This window comes from Tripterygium wilfordii, chromosome 18, assembly GCF_013401445.1.
Source record: "Tripterygium wilfordii isolate XIE 37 chromosome 18, ASM1340144v1, whole genome shotgun sequence".
Lineage (NCBI taxonomy): Eukaryota > Viridiplantae > Streptophyta > Magnoliopsida > Celastrales > Celastraceae > Tripterygium > Tripterygium wilfordii.
Window position 1 is genome coordinate 11256758 of NC_052249.1, and position 22269 is coordinate 11279026.

At 37.5% G+C, this 22269-nt stretch overlaps 3 protein-coding genes across 6 annotated transcripts; 2 read left to right on the plus strand and 1 right to left on the minus strand.

Moving 5' to 3' along the window:
- Positions 1 to 693: 693 nt before the first annotated feature.
- Positions 694 to 4775, plus strand: LOC119983283 (cysteine-rich receptor-like protein kinase 1). Of its 2 annotated transcripts, XM_038826944.1 has the most exons (7): positions 695 to 997; positions 1178 to 1834; positions 2503 to 2613; positions 2707 to 3057; positions 3285 to 3519; positions 3654 to 3798; positions 4165 to 4775. In XM_038826944.1, exons 2-7 carry the CDS (start codon positions 1225 to 1227, stop codon positions 4591 to 4593), a joined length of 1881 nt encoding a protein of 626 aa, XP_038682872.1. In that variant the 5' UTR covers positions 695 to 997; positions 1178 to 1224; the 3' UTR covers positions 4594 to 4775. The 2 variants fall into 2 exon arrangements, with proteins under 2 accessions (XP_038682871.1, XP_038682872.1); XM_038826943.1 differs by having other exon boundaries at positions 694 to 1834.
- A 667-nt stretch (positions 4776 to 5442) lies between these two features.
- LOC119983303 (protein MICRORCHIDIA 6-like) lies at positions 5443 to 17435 on the plus strand. 2 transcript variants are annotated; one of them, XM_038826966.1, is made up of 20 exons: positions 5443 to 5676; positions 7624 to 7953; positions 8204 to 8278; positions 8378 to 8412; positions 8526 to 8604; positions 8743 to 8832; positions 8909 to 8984; positions 9261 to 9339; positions 10079 to 10213; positions 11268 to 11366; positions 11462 to 11560; positions 11642 to 11788; positions 12905 to 12997; positions 14189 to 14240; positions 14331 to 14442; positions 15197 to 15360; positions 15481 to 15587; positions 16071 to 16141; positions 16560 to 16602; positions 17023 to 17435. In XM_038826966.1, exons 2-20 carry the CDS (start codon positions 7626 to 7628, stop codon positions 17131 to 17133), a joined length of 1995 nt encoding a protein of 664 aa, XP_038682894.1. In that variant the 5' UTR covers positions 5443 to 5676; positions 7624 to 7625; the 3' UTR covers positions 17134 to 17435. The 2 variants fall into 2 exon arrangements, with proteins under 2 accessions (XP_038682894.1, XP_038682895.1); XM_038826967.1 differs by lacking the exon at positions 7624 to 7953.
- A 303-nt stretch (positions 17436 to 17738) lies between these two features.
- Positions 17739 to 22003, minus strand: LOC119984094. Of its 2 annotated transcripts, XM_038827868.1 has the most exons (6): positions 21542 to 22003; positions 21377 to 21421; positions 20944 to 21010; positions 19802 to 20197; positions 18989 to 19326; positions 17739 to 18358 (listed from the first exon to the last, which is right to left on the minus strand). In XM_038827868.1, exons 1-6 carry the CDS (start codon positions 21623 to 21625, stop codon positions 18146 to 18148), a joined length of 1143 nt encoding a protein of 380 aa, XP_038683796.1. In that variant the 5' UTR covers positions 21626 to 22003; the 3' UTR covers positions 17739 to 18145. The 2 variants fall into 2 exon arrangements, with proteins under 2 accessions (XP_038683796.1, XP_038683797.1); XM_038827869.1 differs by lacking the exon at positions 21377 to 21421 and having other exon boundaries at positions 21542 to 21986.
- Between the last annotated feature and the right edge of the window lie 266 nt (positions 22004 to 22269).

Consider the following 22269-nt stretch of genomic DNA (forward strand, 5'->3'; position numbering starts at 1 on the left):
AACATAAATTCAAGTAAAAAGACCTTGGTGGGGCTTGAATCCACGACCTGCCCCAAAGGGGATAAGGTACTGCATATTGAACCACTTGTTTACATCCATTACGCATCATTGTCAAAATGGTTTAAAGGCCACTTTTGGAAAATTATTTGTGCACCAGGAAAATGAGAAAAAACAAGGCTTCGGGCTCAAACAATACGGCTTGTCAAAGCCATCTCTTCACAAACTTCTTTGTAGATTCAGCGTTTACTCGATTAGGTCATCGTTCAATGCTACGATTGCAGTCACAAAGAGTATGGTTGGTTCAAGGAAAATACTAGCAAAGACGTAGTTTAATGGATTGATGAAATGCCTCACTAAAGTCAACCAAAACCTAGCTACTAGCCATAGAATTGTCAAACAAGGTATTGGGATGATGGAATGTTTCACAAAAAGTCAACCAAGACTAAATGACAATGATCCAGCGGCCATAAACTCGTGGACCAAGTCCCAAGTACATAAGGGCCCATTTTGGGTCAAAATAAATAATAAACAAGTCCAAAGTCCAAACATCGAACAAGCACTAGTAGATCGGATACCATACGTTTTCCTCAAGAAACCCAATGACCAGCTTTTCCTTTTATTTATGTGGAAAACGATTATATTCGGACATTTTGCTCTTTCTTTGTGATCTAAGTTGACAAAAGACATACTAAATAAAGAAAAACGACACCCAGATAAAAGCCAGTTCATCTACCCCGTGTAATAACTCCTTCTGTTTTTCTTTTCTTCCCAATTCTCTCTCTCTCTCTGTTAAAAGCAAAACCAGAAACCCAATAACCAATCATTCTCAACTATCATCATGCAGGAAGGTAGAAAACGATTCACGAGACCATCAGCTGCACAAAACCACCCCATCGTTCCTTCATAGGAATTGTGTCTCTCTCGCTCTCGAATCCCCACCATATCCAGAGAGAGCGAGAGAGAGAGAGGAAAAACAGAGGATCTGTCGACATTGAAGGTAAATGCTCTGTTTTCCTTCAATTCCAACATCAAATCAGAGGTACCATTTCAAGTTCAATGCATTTCGCAATCTCAATGTCTAAAAACCTAATCTGGGTGTTCGTCATATTGCCAAATTTCTTCTCGCTTGCTCTCTCCGACCCTCGAGCCTCTGAATCACATCTTGTCTGTGGTGCAGATAAGAACCCTTACAATTCGAGTTTCATTCCTAATTTCTATAATGTGATGCACAACCTAATTAAACAAGTCGCCAATCATCTCTCTGGATCCTATTTCGTCGCCACACCATCGCCGGCGATCTATGGTATGGCCCAATGTCACCGAGATCTATCCCCTGTTGACTGCCAGGTCTGTTTCAGCGAAGGCAGAGTGAAACTCCCGAAATGTCTCCCTAGCAGCTCTGCTCGTATCTTTCTCGATGGTTGCTTTCTTCGTTACGATAACTACAGCTTCTTTAATGAAGCCACTGACCCGAAATACGACTATGTGAACTGTAGCTCGTCGAAGGAGGTTTTGACGGATAAGTCATTATTGATGGATTTCAACAGTAAGGTCGCTCAAGTGATCAAGAATGTGACTGAAACGGCGGTGGTAAATAAGGGTTTTGCGGTGTCGGAGGTGAGAGGAGGCGTTGTGGCGGTGTATGCATTGGCACAGTGTTGGACAACGCTCGATGCTGATAGTTGTAGGTTATGTCTGAACTTAGCAGGGTCTAAGTTGAGGCAGTGTAAGCCTGGGGCTGGTGGCAGGGCACTCTATGCTGGTTGTTATATGAGGTACTCTACGGAGAGATTCTTCAACATTGCTGTGGACACCGAGGAGGGTCCTGATAAGGGTGAGTTTAATGTTAGGGTTGGAATTCGTAGCCTCGAACTTTTATGATGTGACTCATATGTTTTTTCCTTCTTTGTTTTTGGCGTTCTTGATCTCTTGTCTTATCGAAGAAGAGATTTTTTAGTACATTTCATGTTTATGATTTGAGCTGTTTCTGAAGGATGCGTTCAATTTCCAGCTTTGATTTTCTAGTTTTGATTTTTCGTGTGCTGTAATTCCTTCTTTTTTGTTTCCGCTTATGATTACCAGTTAAAGAGAAATTTCTTGTCCCTTCAGTTTGGGAAGGCAGAACTAGACAGTAGTTCTAATAGAATCGATATTCCTTCAGAGTTCTTGTAGCATGAATGTTCACATTATTATATGTTGTTGGGTATTGATTTTTTCAAGCTTCAGTGTCCTATTGTATGGTTTCCTTTTCTCTTTGGAACTCGGATTTAGGTTTAACTTCTTTCTTCAGTTATGTTGTGGATAGACTTTTTCGTGGAGGTTTTGGATTTCCAAATTTCAATGGTTTTTTCAGTGAAGATCTTACAGCTTTATGTTAATTCAATATCTTCTTAGAGAGACGTTTAATGCATTTGATTAACTATTTCAACAAAAAACCGTCATATTTCCGTGGTTTGGTATGTATAATCCTATAATTGACCTGTTTAATTACTTTTTTTACAGACTCTTACAAAGGAATTATCATAGGAATCGTATTATCAGCGGTGGCATTTGTTCTCCTTGCTTCTTTTGGCGCTTATATAGGGTACAAGAGACTATCAGAGAAGAAAAAAGGTAAAATTTTCATAAAACTTATTGTCTGTAACCTCAATAGTTTCGCTTGTGTGCATTGTAATGCGATGTGCTTTGCTTTGGCTTTTTCATTAGATCAAAATAGTATTCGTCAAGCTCTAGCTTCGTCAAACAGATCTAGTTTGAATTTCAAGTATGAAGCACTTGAGAAGGCAACCGACTACTTCAATGAGTCGAGGAAACTAGGACAAGGAGGAGCAGGTTCTGTTTTCAAAGGGATTCTACTTGATGGGAGAGTGGTTGCAGTTAAGAGATTGGTCTATAATACACGGCAATGGGTGGATCAGTTTTTCAATGAAGTAAATTTAATCAGTGGTATTCAACACAAGAATATTGTTAGTCTTTTGGGTTGCAGCATTGAAGGACCAGAGAGCCTCTTAGTTTACGAGTTCGTGCCTAACCGAAGCCTCGATCAAATTTTGTTTGGTAGGTTATCCATTTACTTTCTAACTTGGTTTACTTCTGGAATACTTTGTTTGGAATTCCCCAAAACTTCTGCAGAAGTCTGCTTGAAAATTTACCTAATGCCAATCTTGCATTCAAATGGTCATGCGTTTCATTTCATTGCTAGAGCATGCAGTTGAATTGAGTTATATTTGTGCTTTGCATCAACTTTATATCATGCACAATAATACAACTTTTATTTCTGGCAGCTAAGAGCACAATACATGTTCTCAACTGGCAGCAGCGGTTCAGTATGATTCTCGGGATCGCTGAGGGGCTTGCATATCTTCATGGAGGTTCTGGAGTAAAAATTATCCACAGAGACATAAAAGCCAGCAACATTCTTCTTGACGAGAATTTTACTTCAAAGATTGCTGATTTTGGGCTTGCTCGATGTGCGGCTTCTGATCAATCCCATATTAGCACTGGAATCGCGGGAACACTGTAAGCGCATCAGTCCCTTTTTTTCCTTGTCTTCTTTGGTACTGTAAAACAGACTTGTTTATTACATCTTTCTGATTAGCTTTTCTTGTTTATTACAAGTATTTGCTTCTTCTAAGGATAAATATTTCCTGCAGGGGATATATGGCTCCAGAATATCTAGTTAAAGGACAGTTAACAGAAAAGGCAGATGTATATTCATTTGGCGTGCTTATTCTCGAGATTTCTACTGGAAGGAAAAATACTGTATTTTCTCAGGGTTCAGATTCGATTTTGCATTCCGTAAGATTCATACTCCTTTTTCACTCACTTACTATACTAATATACTCAAATGGTCTTTTTCTCTTTCATGCTTTGAATCAAAAGTTTCTGGACATGGAAGAATTTTCTTAAATTGATTGCATTCAGTTCTTAGCGACTTTCTGTTCTCTTGAGAACTTGTACCATTTAGTTCTAGACGGCCTGAGTATAAGGAATCTTCCGTTCTTAGCCATCTAATGTTTAACGTGGGAAAAAACAATTATACCTTGATGAGTTTTGAGCTTTGAATGATCAAGCTATTGAACATCTTGGTATCCTTTATCTAAAAATGGAATCTGTGTATCTGAGATTCTGCTAAGAGGCTGATTAGTCGTGTTTTCGTATCAGGTTTGGAAGCACTACGAGAGACGGACTTTAACAAAAACAGTTGATGCCGGTTTAGAAGGTATATTTCCAGAGGAAGAGGCATCCAAAGTGCTTCAAATTGGTCTTCTATGTACACAAGCTTCAGCTGCATTAAGACCGTCCATGTCGGAAGTAGTTCAGATGCTAAATGATAAAGAATGCGTAGTTCCCTCACCGAAGCAGCCTCCATTCTTGAATGCCAGCGTGCTAAGTCCAGACGACTCAAACGAAAGTTCTATTATTACAAGCTATGTAACCCCGAAGGACTATGCAGCGCGCAACAAATCTTCGAGTGATAGTCGTTTGTCATCCATTCCGGCTATTCAAGAATCAATTGGTTCTTCAGAAACCAATCAATCCGGGCAGGAATCAAATCCCTCTCCCGGAGAAAACTCGAGACTGCAAATTTGAGAAATGCTTGTAAAGAGACTGTCTATGCTTGTAAAACTTTAAAGTGAGATGTAGAACTTATTGTTATAATGAGGTAGGATACAGAGTTCAACCCAATGAAGAGGGTGAACTTTGTTGCACATACTAGGAAAATGTAGTTTGCTCTTGTTTGATTCCAAGTAAAAATTCAAATGTTTGCCAAATATATTATAGTTTATATATTAATTTTAGAAAAAAAATTAATATTAATTATAAGGACAATGCTAGAGACTGCTCAAAATTTAACCCCCAAAAGTCCCCAAATCTATGTGGCATTAAAATCGCCATGGATTAAAAACACACATATAGGACCCACTTCACATCCAACACTTTACATTAAATGGGGTCTTTTGGGGTCACTTTTTGGGGGTCTCAAGCATTATTCTAATTATAAATAAAAATATATTAGTATAAATGTAAGTAATAATAAATTAAAATTATTTATTAATTTATAATAAACTAAAAACAAATATTCTCAATGAATTTATTTTAATTTTTAAGTATAAAAAAGAAAATCATTACAAGAATACATTGAACTTAACATGACATTAAAATTTTTATATAATAATCTTAACACATTAAGATGACTCACCTACGTACAAATATCTTAATTTTGGACGGTATTATGGTTGCGCCTGTCGCTTGGAGTCTGGAGTCTGGACCATGCGCAAGGCGCCGCTTAGGCGTGCGCCTGTCATCAAGCGCTAAATAAGCGGGGTCGTATTATTTGTGGGCCAATTTTAATGGGTTTTGTTTTTTATGGGCCAATTTTGGTTATAGGGCTTTGATAAACAACAAATTTTAACCTCAGATTCAACCCAGCTCCGTGAAGATCATCGTTCGTGACTGAAGACTGAAGATCATCCTTCTCTCCCGCCCCTTCTCTCGTGGCTTACTCCCGCCTCCCGTCTCTCTTCCTTCTCTCCCTCCCCTTCGGCCTTCCTTTTCTCTCCCAGCGCCGTGAAGCATTCGACTAAGTACGATTTTTGGGTCTTCACTCCTCTCCCGCGCCTTCTCTCGTGAAGGGTCTTCACGCTTCATTCTCGTCCCTTCTCTCCCGACTAGGTAATTTACTTGTTTGCAGTATGTATACTTGTATCAGAGTTGCATTACATCAGAACAGATGGACAAGCCTGGAAACATGTAGATAGACACGTATCACATACTTTATGAGTTTAGATTTTATTTAGTTTATAATTATTTTTATTTTTAATTTTACGCCTTGCTTTGCTCGGGCTTGTACCTTGCGCCTAGGCGATAGAAGACCCTTTGCGCTTTGAGTGCGCCTAGCACCTTTGACAACTATTGGATATGACTTTGTAGTGAAGTGAATTCATTGTGAGGAGTTAAGTTAACTTTGCTAGTTGATTTTAAATGTATGGATGGAGGCTTTTCTTATGTTGGTTGTAGGTTAGAAGGAGATTTTCCTTTTTTAAGGGGTGCGGCTAATGTTGATAGAGAGAATATTTTTAGGTTTGCCTAGTTACTTGATGTCCTAGTTGATTATGATTGTATTGGTTGCAAAGAGGCTAGAGACCTACAATGACATTTTTTAATGGGATAGGTACAAGCTTCATTTACTGGATTTGAGTATGGTTTTCTCCTCTTCAGCATTGGTTCTATGCATTTGCAATTTGAGGACTTTCGGGTTTCGTTATTAGGCAATGATTATGGAGATATGTATTCCCATGTGCCAGGTTGTGCATTTTTGGATATGCATTATGGTCTCGAAGTGTTGGTATAATACCCAGTTGGACTATGTTGGTTTCTTGGAAACTTCGTTGGGCTGTCTTGTAGAAAGGAGTCATTGGGATGTCTTGTAAAAAGGAAACATCAGTAGAGTGTTTCTTTTATAGTAATCCATGTCTCTGAAATTGGTTTCTCTTCCATTTGACTAGAAGCCTCTTGTAAATCCAATGTCTTATCGAGACAATTTGGGTATTTGGCACTTCTTGTCATCTATGGATAAGCAGAGGATATGTGAAAGAACTTTCCTACAAAATAGGTTAACATAAAAGACAAGCATTAAACCTCATTCTTTCTATGATGGACTTGCTTATAAGAGCTGTTTTGGATGATGTGTCATGGCATACATACCTACATGGTTTGGAAACGATACTTTCTTAGTGATGAAGACTATAGTAAGAACTTGTTTGAAATTGGAATCATGGAGCCATATGCTGGAACTCAAAGACTTTAGACTAGAACTAAAATAGAATATGAAGCGTAAATTTAATAATGGTTGAATAGTAGAAGAGGATTAGTATAATTCAGAATGAAGTATTGTTGTTGTGGAGTTATATGGTTGAATAAAAGCTAGTTCGAGAAAGTGGAAGAATGCATCCAGTTCCAGTGTCTTGTTTGACCAAGGGAAATCCGTGGAGCTAAAAGATGAATTGTACTGATCTGTTAGACATCTGGCAATGATGTATACAATGGAATGTTGGGTCGTTAAGAGGAACCATGCTAAAAAAATTTCTTGTAGTAAAGAACCTAATTGAGCTGAGCAAGATTATTTGTATTTGATGTATATATTGTAATAAATGCTGGACAGGTTGATAAGTTAATTGTATATGATTGGTTGCATGGGAGCTAAGTATATGTTATGTTAGGTGGGAGTTCTCCAGTAGCAAAAGCGTTTTGCTGTTACAGAAAGCTGCAAAAAGCATAGGAATGAGAGGATGGGGCCATGTGGCTATGGTTCTTATGCTTTTGTTATGGATGATTTCCAGTGAGAGGAATAGCTGTACTTTGATGGCATTTAGAAAACCTTATTAGATCTGAAAGTTCTGCTCTTTCCTTCTGCGCTTTAAGTTGATGTTGTGCACTTACAATTTTCTAACTCCTTTCCTTGAGGGTTTGCTTATGATTTTCTGTTGTGATTTACCCTCTCCCCACCTCCCCCTCTCTTTTTGTGTTTTGCTGAAGGGGTGTGGCTTTTATTTTCCTATTCTGTAGATTTGTGACCTGTAGAAAAAGCAAAAGTGTTTATAATGTTTGCAACTTATGTAGTGATGGCGACTTTTGAAAACATGAAAGCTGTTAAATTGGAGTCAGATTTTATTGGGAACATGATGCAACAAAAAGATTGTTGGAAACCTGGACTAAACGAACACAAGAAGTTCAAAAACCAATGTAGAAGACAAGAATCTGAAGAAAATAGAAGCTCAAACGCCTTGACTACCGATCAAAGTAGCTCTAGTTTATTAGAGCAGGGGCAATCTCCTGTGGATGATACAGGTGTTTGTTCCACATCATCTATATGTCCAGCACCACTTTGTCGACAATTCTGGAAAGCTGGGAACTACGATGATGGGCTTGTTTCCAATATCACACTTCAAAGTATGAAGCCACAATCTTAGGTTTTGTTTCTCAAGGATGATCTGTTTGAATTTAATTTGGTGATTTACTCATGCAATCATCTGAATAACAGGTCCCACGACACAATTTAGCGACTAGCTTTGATTTCTTTGATTTTCACATTAACTTATTATAAAACTGATAGACTTTTATAATGTGGAGAGTTTTATAGATAAGTAGATTCTTCATTTGTTGTTTTCTGAAATTCATGTATTTTTTTTAAACATAACAGATGGGAAAAATAGTGTTCATGTCCACCCCATGTTCCTTCACTCAAATGCCACTTCACATAAGTGGGCCTTTGGTGGTAAGCCACCTGGTTTGATTTTTTTGCTTATTTCTTTGTTATTATTTATCGATGAATATATCTAACTGCATTTTGCATTTAAAACTATCTTATTCGCAGCAATAGCTGAACTGCTCGATAATGCAGTTGATGAGGTGATTGTTAAATTGATTTATAATTTTATATAAGCTGTTGTGTGGTAACTTACTATTCATACCTTTTCAGTTCACATTCATTCCCTTTTTTTGCCTTTTCTGTAATTGGATAGATCCAAAATGGGGCAACTTTTGTCCTTGTAGATAAAACCTCCAATCCAAGGGATGGAAGCCCCGCTCTGTTAATTCAAGGTAATCTGACCATTATTAAGCATAATTGATGAGCGATTGTAATTTTTTTTTGGTTTCGTTATCATTATTGTTTTTTATTTTATTTATATCGTCGTAACCTAACTCTTGAGCTCTTTAAACTTGATATTTCTCAACTAGACGATGGCAGTGGAATGGACCCTGAAGCAATGCGACGTTGTATGAGTTTTGGATTTTCAGATAAGAAATCCAAATCTGCAATTGGACAATGTGTGTATCTTGTCACAAATCCATAGAAATGTCACTCTCCTGCGGTTTATTTATTGGTTAACTTGTGCCCTTTCAGATGGTAACGGCTTCAAGACCAGTTCCATGAGACTTGGGGCCGATGTTATTGTGTTCAGCCGCCACTTGGACGACAGGTTTGACTCCAGTATGCTTTTTTTTACTACCTTGACATCTCACTATTACTGCTTAGTTATCATTTGGACGGTTCATTTTTCTCCATTGGTAGTGGCTGATGTACCTCCTCTAGGATACATGCATAAATGCTTGAGTTTTTCTAAACCTACTCTGCATTCTATATATTCTGTATACTTATGCTTTGAAAATATCAGAATTTTCCCCTATATCTTTATCTATCAGTGATTGTAGTATGTAGTTCCTCGTTTAAATTTCTCATCGTATTGCGTGCATAGGCTGTTGACTCAAAGCATCGGTCTCCTCTCTTACACTTTTTTGACCCGAGCAGGACATGATCGAATAGTAGTGCCAATGGTGAGTCCTCATTTCCCTACAAAGGTTTTTTAGGTTTCCAATGTGTTTTCTGTGCTATGGGCTGTATATTCTTTGCTTTGCTCAGAAATAGATGTGACTCATTCTATTACTGGATAAAGTTGGCACTTCCATGCTAGAATTACCATCTTGAGTTACCTATCTGTTGGAGTGAAGGTAATCTCGAGGTGTAATATGAATTGGTTTATGCAGGATGCTGTGGTTATGTGTTGAGAATGAGTGAAGCATGTAAGCTTTATAAATGCAATTGAAACTTCCATGGAATTTAGGGAGAGCATTAACTTGAATGTCATGCCTTAATAGAGCCTTTGGCAATCTAGAAATGGATTATATGAGTACGTTGCATAGCGTGCTTTACCACTAAACAGTTTTAGAAGAAAACCTTGTCTATGGGACCTATCATTTTCATGGAAGGTTTTTAGATTATCATCTTGTTTTGCACTGGCTTGTAGCAATGAAATATGGCTCCTTTTCCCCTCTTTTATTTTGTTTTGGGTGGTTGTTGGCAGACTAGTATATGTCAATGTAATGTCTTAGGGTTAATGTGAGGGGATGTGTAGAACAAAATTGCTTGGCTGGTTGTGCTCGTCTGTGCCCCACATTGTATGGAATAATATCTTTCGGTACAAACCGCTGCTTGTCTACGTATTCTTCCTATTGTACTGATTTTACTACTTTTACTATTTTGAAAACCTACCTCATGATATCGTGTCATGTGCAGGTGGATTATGAGTTTAACGAGACTAGTGGCATGTTGGAAATGTCGACCCGGTTTGGTAAAGAACATTTTATGTCTAATCTTTCTATGCTGTTGCAGTGGTCTCCTTATTCAACAGAATCGGAGCTTCTGAAGCAGGTAAGCTCATTCCTTGCTGTCATTCTTCATTCCGGATTATATTCTAAATTAGAATTAGAATATCGTTGGGTGGGATTCCCGTTGATGTTCTCATAAACTCATGTAGCCAACCCCAAACTTTTGGGATAAAGACTTTAATGATGATGATGATATCCCTTTAATTCAAGATATCTCTAGTGCCAATGTTTCTTCCTTTGTTAGACTCTTGTCATGTTTGCATCACATTTTTGAGTAGTTTTTCTTTTAATTATTTCCTTCTTTGTGGGGGAGCAATCAACTGCTCTGTAAGCTGACACTCTTGAATTTATACTGGACGATATACTGCCTTTGTATACAGAGAATGGGAGTGTGCGCAAGCAATCTTTGCAGGATACAGACTCTGGGTACTTTATCCATATGAGTTAAATCTGAAAGCATCGAGTGTATTCACTCTGTAGATATAAAGTATATGATGATTATACTCTTGGAAACTTTAGTGTGGACTCCCAGAGATTGTGGTTTAAAGTGGAGATGCAATTCTGGTGATCTTTACTTATGCCAATCTTTGTTCAACTTCAAAATTGAGCGACTAGATCAAATTTGTAACTGGTTTGGACAACTTCCAATTGCTTGCCAAAAATATGGCAATGTTCATTCTGGCAAGGGTGATAGATATACCATGTAAAGCCAAAAACTTTGCATAGATGATTCTATTTTATTAATGTGAAAGAGGGTTTACACAGACATGGTTAATCATCCCTACTAATGAATTCCTCATCCTTTTCTGAAGGCATTTTTAGTCCAAGTTTTTGGTGTAGGCTAAGAGGTTTCACCCTCTAAGATTGCATGGTTACCCATCCTTAATTCTTGGGATTGACATGCTTGAATTATTAGACATTTATACTGGAGTCATTATCTAATAACCTTTCATTTTCTTCTTTAAGTAGGGGGTTCTGAGAAAAGTTGCCTTTTGATCTTATGCAATGTCATACGTTTTTCATGCTTTTCTTGTGGCCTTGAATAGTATTTCTCTCTTTTGTTCTCTCAATATCATTTGCGGCAAATCTCATGGCAGTTTGATGACATTGGACCTCATGGCACAAAAGTTGTCCTCTACAATTTATGGTTTGATGATGAGGGGAACATGGAGCTAGACTTTGATACCGATATTCAGGTCAAAGTTTCTTTTACCCCTACTACTCCCACTTCGCTTTTTCTTTTCCTCTTTTAATGTAATTGTGCATTCTTCTTCTGGCTCTCTGATTTCAGGATATTTGTCTTGGTGGTAATATAAAAGAGGTTGAGACAATCCGTCGGAGTAAAGTAAATGAAGGGCACATTGCTAACCGGTATTATTATTCTCTTCGTGTAAGTATAGTTTGGCAATTTGTTTACATAAAATTTTTGTGCAGATACTTTTGCTATGTTTAGCTCATTCGTTGTGCACAGGTATACTTGTCCATCTTGTATCTACACATACCCGAAAGTTTCAGCATAATATTGCGAGGGCAAGTCGTTGAGCATCATAGCATTGCCAAAGATCTCAAATATCCAGAATGCATCTTGTATAGACCGCAAAGTGGTGGCTGCTTAGAGGTAGTTTTGTTTTGTTTGATTATCATCTCAATTTTGTTGAATAATATTGATTCATATGAACCTCATGTTTGCTGTTGTAAGTTGCATCCTATTCAATCTTTTTGATCTGGTTGGAATTAGTGACTGGTCTAAATTCCTGTCCAAGTCCTGGACTAAATTTCTCAGTGTATGCTATGGAAAAATTGAACCATCCAGAAATCTAAATGCCATTACGTAAATTTATATCTGCCTGCTACATAGAGCGAGTAGAAGATTTATCAAGGAGTATGAATACAATGTGGAACACAAGCAAACATTTTAACAATCTTTGCCCGCAACATTTTGTACTTCTGGGTTTTGGCTTATTCATCCATTCTGGAATGGCAAAAATGCCATTCACCAATTGTGATGCATCACATTTTCCTTTGTTTTTTTTTTTTTCTTTACGTGCGCAGGGGTGTACTTAATTCCATCTTAAGTTTTTGATGGCATGAAAATAATGTTTCGGAGAACTAAATTTCTATCAATGAAAGTTGAAACGTTTTGCACTAGGAGGGCATAAGTTATATTTATAATTAGTGTAACATCTCTTATGTTTTTTAGTTATACCATATAGCTGGCCCATAAGTTGAACTGGAGCCTTCAACATGGTCACTTGACATTCCATCAAGGGTTGTTTTTTTTTTTTTGCAAAAAATTGAAAATTAATTTCTGTGCATTAGCGTTGTGTGTTCTTTGTGCCAGTTGTTCCTCTAACAACTTGTTTGAGTCAGACTGACAAAGGGGTCACTGCCTCTTTGAGGAGAACTTTAGTTATTGATATTGCAGTTTTAAGTGGTAAAATTGTATGTGGTAGTATTACTCTGGTCTTTCATGCGTATATTCTTGAATGTACGTGTGCATTGATGATGGTATTAGGACTTTGTTGGGGAGTTGCCCTTTGATGCTCTTTTGGTTTTCCAGTCATAGGCGAGTGTATAACCCTGTGTGTTCAGTTTTTCTTTGTGCACCCTACTAAAGGTTATATGTGTGAATTATATCATGTGTCTTGGTGTGGTGATTGTGTATCTTGTTCCTCATCTTTTCTGAGTTTAATTTGCTGATAGTTGCGTGTGCCACATTTTTGCTTTCTTGTAGGGTCAAGTAATAACTACAATTGGTTTTCTAAAGGAAGCTCCACATCTTAACATACATGGTTTCAATGTATATCACAAAAATCGTCTAATACTGGTAAGCATCTCTAATTTGTGTTTGTTTATTCAAGTGAACTTATAATTTTATCGTACATTTTGCCCCGTCTTGCAGGATTTTAGGTGCACAATTATTTTCTGCACTGTACTTGATGGTGTATCTGGAATAAATTGAAATATATCTTTACCCTGTATAAAATAACTTTTTTGGTTGGCTAGTTGCTCTTTTCCCCCTTGATAAGTAATAATTTGTTTGGCACAACCTTGGCAGATTGGGTGTATAACTTTATGCCAAGAAGGAAAAGTTAAGGACTTAAAAAATTTTAAAATCATAAAAGTATATTGGGAAAATAGGATTCAGAGATTCACAGTGCAGTGCAAACAAATCCTGGAAGGGCCCATCTTGGAGGAAGGTTCATGTAATGCTTAATTTCTTCAGAAGCTATCTTTCCTTTCAATTTATGCATGATAAGCAATGAGGAAGTTGTCCCATATATTACTTAGTTACTTTCTGGGCAAAACTTCCCAAGCAATCCTAATATTCCGAATGAGGATGAACCAAATTTTGGATGTACATTTGGAAGAAAATAGTCAATACATTCTTCATCTTGTTTGCATGAAACGCAGTAGCTGAGCACCATTACCTTTCTTTTTATCAAACTATTGGCTTCAATAATAGGTGAAAGGCCCATTCTCACTCACACGAAAGGGAAAAAATGAAAACCAATTTGAAGTAGCCTTGCCAGTTCCCATCCACTACTGAACTTCTAGTATGCAAGTAGTTCAACCATATGGTGATTAAAACATCGCTAAATCCCTCTCTGTAGAAACTAATGGTGAAATAGATGGCTGACATTGACCTAACACAACGTGCTTCTATTGCATCGTAAAGCGTTTAGGCTTGTTTTACCCCCTAGGTTTATAGTGGTTTGTATAACCTTTTCGATGTAGTATTTCATCTTCAGTTTTACCTTAAAGTTAAAAAACAATGGTCACGTCTTTGCCTTGACAAATGTATTAGGCTTAATTCTTAATATGAATCCACAAATGGTAAGGTAAAAACTTATATATCACTGATGAGTCTTGCATAATCCCATTAAAATTTATCGCTTCCCTGTGATGTGATGTACAAATGTTTCATCTTAGAATCTGTTGTCTTTTCCTCATTTTTGTTTTCCTTCTTCAAGCTTACATTGCAAATGCTGAAAGATTTCTTTCTCTTTCCTTGCAGCCATTTTGGAAGGTCTTAAGCACCTCGGATAGCCGAGGAAGAGGAGTGGTTGGTCAGATGCTGCTAAGGCTCTTGCCTTCTCTCTTTTTTTCTTATTTCATTTTCCGCTGTAGATTGAAATAATCTATTGATATTCTTTTAGGTGTTCTGGAGGCAAATTTTGTTGAGCCTACGCATAACAAGCAAGATTTTGAGAAAACTTCTCTTTTTCAGAAGCTTGAAGTACGCCTGAAGGACATGACGTCAGAATACTGGTAACTTCATAGTTTTTTTTGTTTTCATAAATAGCTTATTGAAAGTCCTTTTTGTACTTTTCAGAGTGTTTTTGTAGAGAACAAATTTTACTGTAAATTCTAGAAAATAATTTATTGTACGTGGACTGAGAAGTTATTTTAGAAAATAACTTCAAAGTTCCCATTATTATTTGTTGGTTTAATTGCTCAATGTTCACCATCGATGAGCCAAAAATTAGCGTTAAAATTTTTCATGCCAATTGTGTATGACTTACTACCATGGTTAAACACTTACCATGAGTACCAATTAACTTTTCCATATTTTCCAATGACTGGAAAATGACACGACAGTTTTTTCCACTGAAAACGAAATGAGGCAAGCCTCTTGTTCAAGTTAAATGCAAAGCATGTTGTTTTCTTGCAGCAGTGGTTAAAATAGTTGTGTACTTGTTCCATAATTGTTCCAGTTTTCATTGTCCAGTCCTGTTTTTTTTCTTCATTTGATCGTTATGTTATCAACTTGTACGGTTTAGGGCATGTCAGTAGTCCATGTTAATGATTTTTCTGGAAAGTTTCAATTTAGTTCTGCTTTCTAGGACTTATTGTACTTGTTACAAACATCTATTTAGAACTATGGAAATTTGTCTGCTAACACTATTAACCATTAAGTTATCATGCAGTACCAGGCGGCTAGATAACCTAGTGATGTGTATTTTGTATTTGGTTTTTTGGGGTATGTATCCACTACCTGATGCACCTTTTCGAACTCTGACAGGCATTGTCATTGTACTCTAATTGGATACCAAAGCCAAAAAAGGCCTCGAGCCCCAGTGGATAGGGAAGATTCATCACGGTGCATGCCACATAGCGGGAAAGTGAAACCTGTAACATTGAATCAAGCTTTTCCTGCCGTCGATAGTGCGAAAGCAGGTCCTCCAGGTGGAGCTTTTTAAGACAGCTGTTGATGCTTCCCATAAAATATGCTTGCAGAAATTCCGATCTTGATATTTAACTTAAGAGGTTTATTTAGTGACATAGAGTCTATTTGCATTATGACAGGTTTACATTTGAAGAGGAAGGGGCATGATGAGTTAGTGCAACTTGAAAAGGTGAAGAGACAAGCGGTAAAAAGGTCCAATGATGCTCAACGCCATTCTGAAACAAACGTATGGAGTTACTGTACTTTATTCACGTTGAAGTTCCACTTCCACCATGATCCATTACAACTCAAAAGCCAGCATTCTCATGAATTTCACTTGCGTTTTTTTGCTTCTACTGTCATGTCTAGATCACAATTTTTTTATCAATGACATATATCATTAGGCTTCGTCCTTCGTGCCCTTTCCCCTCTGTTATTGGCCTTGAATTTCATTGAATGTAGTGATGATTGGAGAAGGAGCATCTCATGAAAAATGTATTATTGTTGTTGGCCGCCTGTGAGACAAGTGTTGGTAATTCCAATTGTTGGTTGTCTTGAGAAATGTGAAATTTTTTCTACTATTTTCCCGTAAAAGCAACTCTTTTGCTTCATGAAAATTTTGCATTCTCTTCATCCTTCTTGCTTTTCTGTTGTCTTTTTTGCACTTTTGAGCAATTCTTTTCGAAGCCATGAATGGTATCTTTTCTAACATATTCGTTTTTTTTGGTAGCTTACTGAAAATCAGTTGGAAGATTCAGAGGCTGCGTACTTGATGCAGGAAAACAGGAAACTTCATGCCAAGTGAGTATTTTAGAAATTTAGAATTAGTACATACTCAGCAACTTACCTACTTGTCCTTTGTAGCTGAAGTGGATATGAAAGGTGGGATTGCCTTGATCAACGTTTGTTTATATTCTTAGAAATCTATTTTTTTCAATGTCACTTCTCTTATACTTGCATTGATTAACTGTTCAAACAAGCGGTACTTTTAGGCCCGTAAGAAACAAATACACCAACATTTGTAGAATTGAAACCATATAAGTGGCATGTTGCAAATAGAACGCCCCAATAGCGCCTTATTTTTAGGAGCCCCCTACTTATAGGACAGTGTCTGAGCCAAGAGCCATACTTAGTTGCAAAGGGAAGTTAGTTGCTGTTTCCCTTTGGTGGTTGTTTTCTCGTTGTGCAAAACGTTGATGTGCCTGTTTGTTGTGTTCAGATGCCTGGAACATGAGGAGAGGAAGGAAGAACTTAATCTCAAGGTAATTTACATGCAACAGTATTCAGTTGTTTCTTATTGACCATTTGATGAAATAAAATGATATGTCGGAACCAATCCCCTGAAATTAGTCATTAGGATTCCTTCATGATTTTTTTTTGGTTGTATTTCGGTGTTAATAGTTGTCGTCGACAAGGAGTTGTCACGGTAGTAGAGTGTTAGTGTGTGTGAGTAGTTACCGTATGAATAGCTGTCATCACCATGGTGTTGGCAAGGTACTAGTGTGTGTGTGGGGGTTTATGAGAGAGAAGAAGAGAAAATGCACGTCAAATTGGAAATAGTGTGGTTAGCTAATGGAGGTCGTGGATGTCCTGAAACATAGTAGACGCAACCATTCTTTAATTGTGGTGAAAAACAATTACTTTTTGAAAAACTGATGAGAATTATTGGTTGACTTGTGCAGCTAACCCAACTTAGAAGGGAGCTCAGAGCTGTTCAGCACGAGTCTGAGCAGCTGTTGGCTGAATTGAAGTCGTTAGATGCAATCAAAGCGGAAAAGGTTGTGAATGTGTAAATGTCATTAGTGGCTTTCCTTGAAAATTTCTTTTGTAGAAGTATACCTGTATAATGTGTACAAACAGCTAGTGTTTCAGAACCACTAGATGCTGGAGGAGTACAGGTGTGTACAGTTCTTTCGCCGGTCGGAAGAGGATTACATTCTGAAAATTTTGTCCATTGAGTTTTTTCTTTTTGATTTTCATTTTGTTCCTAGAAAGCAAAATCATTGACAATGATGGGCAAGTTAGCTTCCTAAATTGGGAAGTTTCATATGTAAACACATTTTTCTGGTGGGCCTGTTTTCTCTTCTTTTCATTATTACGTCATGGGATGCTTTCTGGACCCTGAATTTCTAGTAATGAAATGAAGAGTAATTGAAATGGTAGAATCTCTGAAGGTTGATTTGTTTTAACAATGACGGTCATGCATCTGGGTCTGTCAACAATAAATAAGAGTAAAATCTGCATATCATGAAGGGCAGAGCGGCCATATATTTGCACAAATTGACTCGTGCTACTGCTTTTCTCTAGGAAGGTTGATGTGATTCTGTAAACCACACATGACCATCTTTAGATTGGATTACACCCATAACGATAATACTTCAACAGCCCCGCCCTTGATCACCCATTCTGAATGATTCTTATGGGCAAATTTTTTTAAATCTAAGAACAATTTTTAGTACGGAGAAGAAAAGGTTTATTTACATGCAAGGATGGGTAAATGCTGCATAATGTAGAACTTCTGATAACAAAAGATTCAGAGTATAGGTCCTGGCAACCACAAACTCAGGAACATCAGTACAACAATTTCCCCTAAATCTGGCCCGTCCAGCGTATCATGCAACAACTTGTTATGCTTATAAGAAAGTTGGAACCTTCAACACCTACCTTGTTTGGAATCCAGTCCCAGCACAAGAAAAGAGAGTAAGGACCCTCAATGAGTCACCTGTAATGAAAATAAGTTCTCTTTCCTACAACGTTCATCCCAAAGCTATCATCAATCCTCTCAGGAAAGAAAGAAGGGAATCATTAGGCATCCACAAGAGAGGAAGGGAAGAACCGCATGAAGAGACTAGAAAGTGACCAGATGCAGACAACCCCAAGAAATTGAAGGACATTCAGAAGTGTACCGAGCGAGCTGTTTATTGCCATGTTATGAGAGGTCATTTCAGCTCCTCTCACTGTGAATGAAAGAGCTGTCACCAATTGTGTTGCTCTGTTCAGCTGATGCAATCTGTAAACCTGTTCAAGCACAAAGAAACTCTCCCAATTATAAACAATCAAAAATTATACAAGAAATTGTGAGAGGACTTCCCTTAAGTCCTGCATATTTTTCTTTTTGATTGGGAAATATTTATTAAGATACCAAGGGGGTGCAACCTAGGGATTACGAGGAGGATTGTCAAACAGATATTCGAATGAAGATGTCTCAGCTGATACATCAACAAATACCATAATGAGTTCAAGAAAAGAAAATGAACAAAAAGTCCAAGCCTTCCCTTCAAAGGACAAGCAACATAAGCCCTTTATCATCTTATGAAAGGTGAAGCAAAGAGTCAATCATGTCGTTGATACTCCAGTGTACAATATAAAGCAAGTGGAACATCTCTTAGGGAGAGTCCTGGAAATAATTATTTTTTTAAAAAAAAAGTAATCAGCCATGAACACTGTGGCCAGTCAAAAATATCTTAAGTTTCCAGATTTTTTTTGCATCTTGAAAATTTTATTCAAATCAAAATTGAACTGGATCAACATTAAGTTGGCCTATCTCTAGGTTGGTTCCTAGCAGAACTAATTCTTCTAAAAACATTCCCAATTCTCTACTAGCAGAGTGTAAAAGAAAGAAGTAACCAAGACTCCAGCAGCACTAACCTGAAATATGACTGGGATAACGGGCGATGAAGGTGACTTCCAATATCTAGCGTACTGCTCAAATGCAAATTGGATAACGATACCAACCAGGTATGGAGCAAGTGTAGCAGAAGCAGCAGGGCCGGTCCATGGCCATACCAAACCCATTGTCACCATGGGAATTATAAGACTGAGTACCAGCACAGCAACAGAAGAAATTCGCTGCGCAAGTTGAGGAGCTAGGGTTTTGTTATCATCTGCAGCAGGCTGAATGGGTCTCCTTACACGGTCTAGTAGGAGAAGAAAAATGGCAACGCCGGAGTAGAAAAGAGCTTCAGTGAAGAACAATATCAGGAAATCTACAGACAAAGAAGATTACCATTTAGAAAAGTTAGCAAAATGATTCTCAGCCATAAAAGCCCAAAAAAATACACAAAAATAATAAAAATGGTAATTTAAGGAAACAAGGAATATGAGCCATAAAACAACATAAGGATGCTGGTCATTCCAATAACTGTTGAAGAATCAATCAGTTCAAATAGTTCTAACTTCTCAGCCAGATGATTTTATATCAATGTTTAGGTAAAAATTATACAAGGGGAAAACATAAGCTACATGTTTGGTTATCTCACAGAAAATTGTATTACTTCCCAATTAAATTGAAATATAATTTTTGGAAAACCTGGATAAATTTTGGTTTTCATTATATTATTCTTTCTTTTATTTTTCGAGGAAAAGAAAAAGATGCACTAGTACAAAAAACTCAAAATTTTTGAGACTGGGGGGTAGGGAAAGAATCCATACAGATGAAAAGAAAAGGTCAGCACCTCTCACCTGTCAGCAGAGAGTCCTCAAATACAGTGGACAGTATCTTCCGCAAATAAAGTGAGGGAAAAATGAAAGAGGCCACAAGCACAGAAGGGGCAATGAACCACAACAGGCTGCTCTGACCCCTTTGGGTATCAGATGAAATGATCTCAATGTTTCTGCCATATGGTCGATTGTAAAATGAAATTAAACCTGGTTTTCCATCAGTTCTCTCAACTTGAATGAGTGAACCACTTGAAGGAGGGTTGGCTGTCGCATTAGCATGGTGACGTTCATCCAGTGAAACATCTGGTTGGAGCTCAACAAATTGTGAGCGGTCTTCAGAGCTAGCAAACACAACCTTTCCCCTCTTTGTAACTGTTCCCCTCACCTTTACCTCTCCACAGATATTGCATAACTTGACTAATCAAAGATACCCAAAGGAAAAAAATTAGAAAACATGTCTAGAAGAGCAGCAACCAATTCAGAACTTTGTCAAACAGTAGCAAGACAAAAGTTCAAAATCTCAGATTATAGAACATGGCCAATTCATGAAGCCAAACACAGGAATTTAGGAATTGTCGAAATAGTTAACTGATATATTAAGAGAATGTAGCTGTTACTACACTATCAGTAGCATTAACATTCTCCCTTGGTGTGATGCTAATTTGGACAAATGTCAATATTCTCATCGAGGAAGCTATAGTAAATTATATTGCCTAAAACGTAAAACCGAAGGTCTCCATAGGTGGTGGACCACTACACCACAGTACATGTCTTAAAGGACTTTTAGGATCCTTTTGGAACCATGAGCTTATCATTCTCTTTTTCTTCTTTCCACTATTCTTTACCACCCACACTGTATTACACATCTTATTGGACTTTTGGATCCTCTAGGCAACATGAGCTTATCATTCCCTTTTCATCTTTTTAACTTCTCTTTGAAACTCACATTTTGCCTCGTGGCCATAAGTCTTGAGCAGATCAAGGATAGCTTGATCTTACTCTCTAAGCATTAATAGTCCTGTCCTCTTATTATTATGCAAGACACCTCCCCTACGTGTAACATATATATATATATTTTTTTTTTTCCCCTTTTATGTCTACTAGCGAAAAAGTCTAATCTCGAAACAGCTTAAATCACACATTAAAAAAGTTATCGAAGCTACCTTTAGCATTTCTAATCTGCTGGGCATCACATTGCTGGCCATCGAATGGTCTTTGTTTTAGGTTCATCTGACATCAAAGCAATACAGTATTAAATGAGGACAACTGCAATGGGAATTCTGATTGAATATTTTAAAATGATAAATGAGCAGCAGAACAGCAAGAATAAAAAATCTTAATCCTTGGATTAGAACAATACGAACTAATAAGGCTTCCATGCTCTCCAGAACAACTTTCAGAAGAAATACCACTAGTTACAACTAATAAGACCAGCAGCCGGAAGTACCACCCAAGAACAGATTAAGATCCATGACAGCTACGCATAAGTATCAACTATAAACAAAGTGCAGGTATCCGGTATTGTCAAACAAGTAAAATCTTCTGGAGTGAGCAATAAGAACACTTAACAAAATTACCAAATATATTCATACTTACATGGGCCAGTAATCGCCGTACAGAGACACCAAAACAAAAAATTACCTACATTTAAGCATTTCCCAGTAAAAATATTCATTCGAAATATGTATAACACACCAATGTTGAAAATCGAGAGACATAGCGGGAGAGAGCAAAAGCTTTAACAGCAAACAAAAAACAAACCTGCGAAATTCTCCTGGTACCCAAAAGAGAAGAACCATAAGGCGACACAAAAGAGCATGAAGTAGAACTGAGTTTGGAAGCCATATCATCTAAAAGACAACAAGCAACAAGCCCAGTTCACCACGAGCTCAATATATGTTACACGGGCATGGATTCAAATCCAAGAGTGCCCCCGCGTGGAAATTCTCCAGAGAACAAGTGGGAGAGCGCAGGAGCTTCGAAGATTTTGAGGTATTGGGAGTCTCGAGCTACAGTCGAGTAAAAACAAAGAACGCCTTGTTTGTCTGTTTTTGCCTTTCTTGGTTGGTGTGGGAATTTTAAGCGGGTGGATTCTGTGACATCTTTCTTGCCTTGCCCTTTTTGCGGCTCTCTCTCTGTCTTTCCAGTCACTACTCGTTCGATTTTCACTCAATACTACGCTCTAAACTTTCACCCAAATTATCCTGTTGTTATATAAAAATTTTCTATACGCATAAGCCAGTCAACCCGAATTTAGGTTTTCACTAAAAACAATACTACACTCTAAATTTTCTTAAATTATCCTGTTGTTAAGTAAAAATTTTCTATAACCCGAGTTTGGATTTTCACTGAAAGCAATACTATGCTCTAAATTTTCACCCAAATTATCCTGTTGTTAAGTAAAATTTTTCTATATGTATAAGCCAATCGACCAGAGTATAGGCGCATATGGAATGCGCAAAAAAAGAGAGTACACTGAGCAAGCAAAT

What these genes read in the sequence shown, in the direction of transcription:
- LOC119984094 (XM_038827868.1), bottom strand. Translation starts at nt 21,625, where the DNA reads ATGGCTTCCAAACTCAGTTCTACTTCATGCTCTTTTGTGTCGCCTTAT. An exon ending in TACGGCGATTACTGGCCCAT is followed by an intron (nt 21,011 to 21,376) that starts GTAAGTATGAAT and finishes CTTTGATGTCAG; the next exon opens with ATGAACCTAAAACAAAGACC. An exon ending in GCAGATTAGAAATGCTAAAG is followed by an intron (nt 20,198 to 20,943) that starts GTAGCTTCGATA and finishes ATCTTTGATTAG; the next exon opens with TCAAGTTATGCAATATCTGT.
- LOC119983303 (XM_038826966.1), top strand. Translation starts at nt 7,626, where the DNA reads ATGGCGACTTTTGAAAACATGAAAGCTGTTAAATTGGAGTCAGATTTT. An exon ending in TCGATAATGCAGTTGATGAG is followed by an intron (nt 8,413 to 8,525) that starts GTGATTGTTAAA and finishes GTAATTGGATAG; the next exon opens with ATCCAAAATGGGGCAACTTT. An exon ending in CAAATCTGCAATTGGACAAT is followed by an intron (nt 8,833 to 8,908) that starts GTGTGTATCTTG and finishes GTGCCCTTTCAG; the next exon opens with ATGGTAACGGCTTCAAGACC.
- LOC119983283 (XM_038826943.1), top strand. Translation starts at nt 1,057, where the DNA reads ATGCATTTCGCAATCTCAATGTCTAAAAACCTAATCTGGGTGTTCGTC. An exon ending in CCTCGATCAAATTTTGTTTG is followed by an intron (nt 3,058 to 3,284) that starts GTAGGTTATCCA and finishes TATTTCTGGCAG; the next exon opens with CTAAGAGCACAATACATGTT. An exon ending in CAGATTCGATTTTGCATTCC is followed by an intron (nt 3,799 to 4,164) that starts GTAAGATTCATA and finishes TTTTCGTATCAG; the next exon opens with GTTTGGAAGCACTACGAGAG.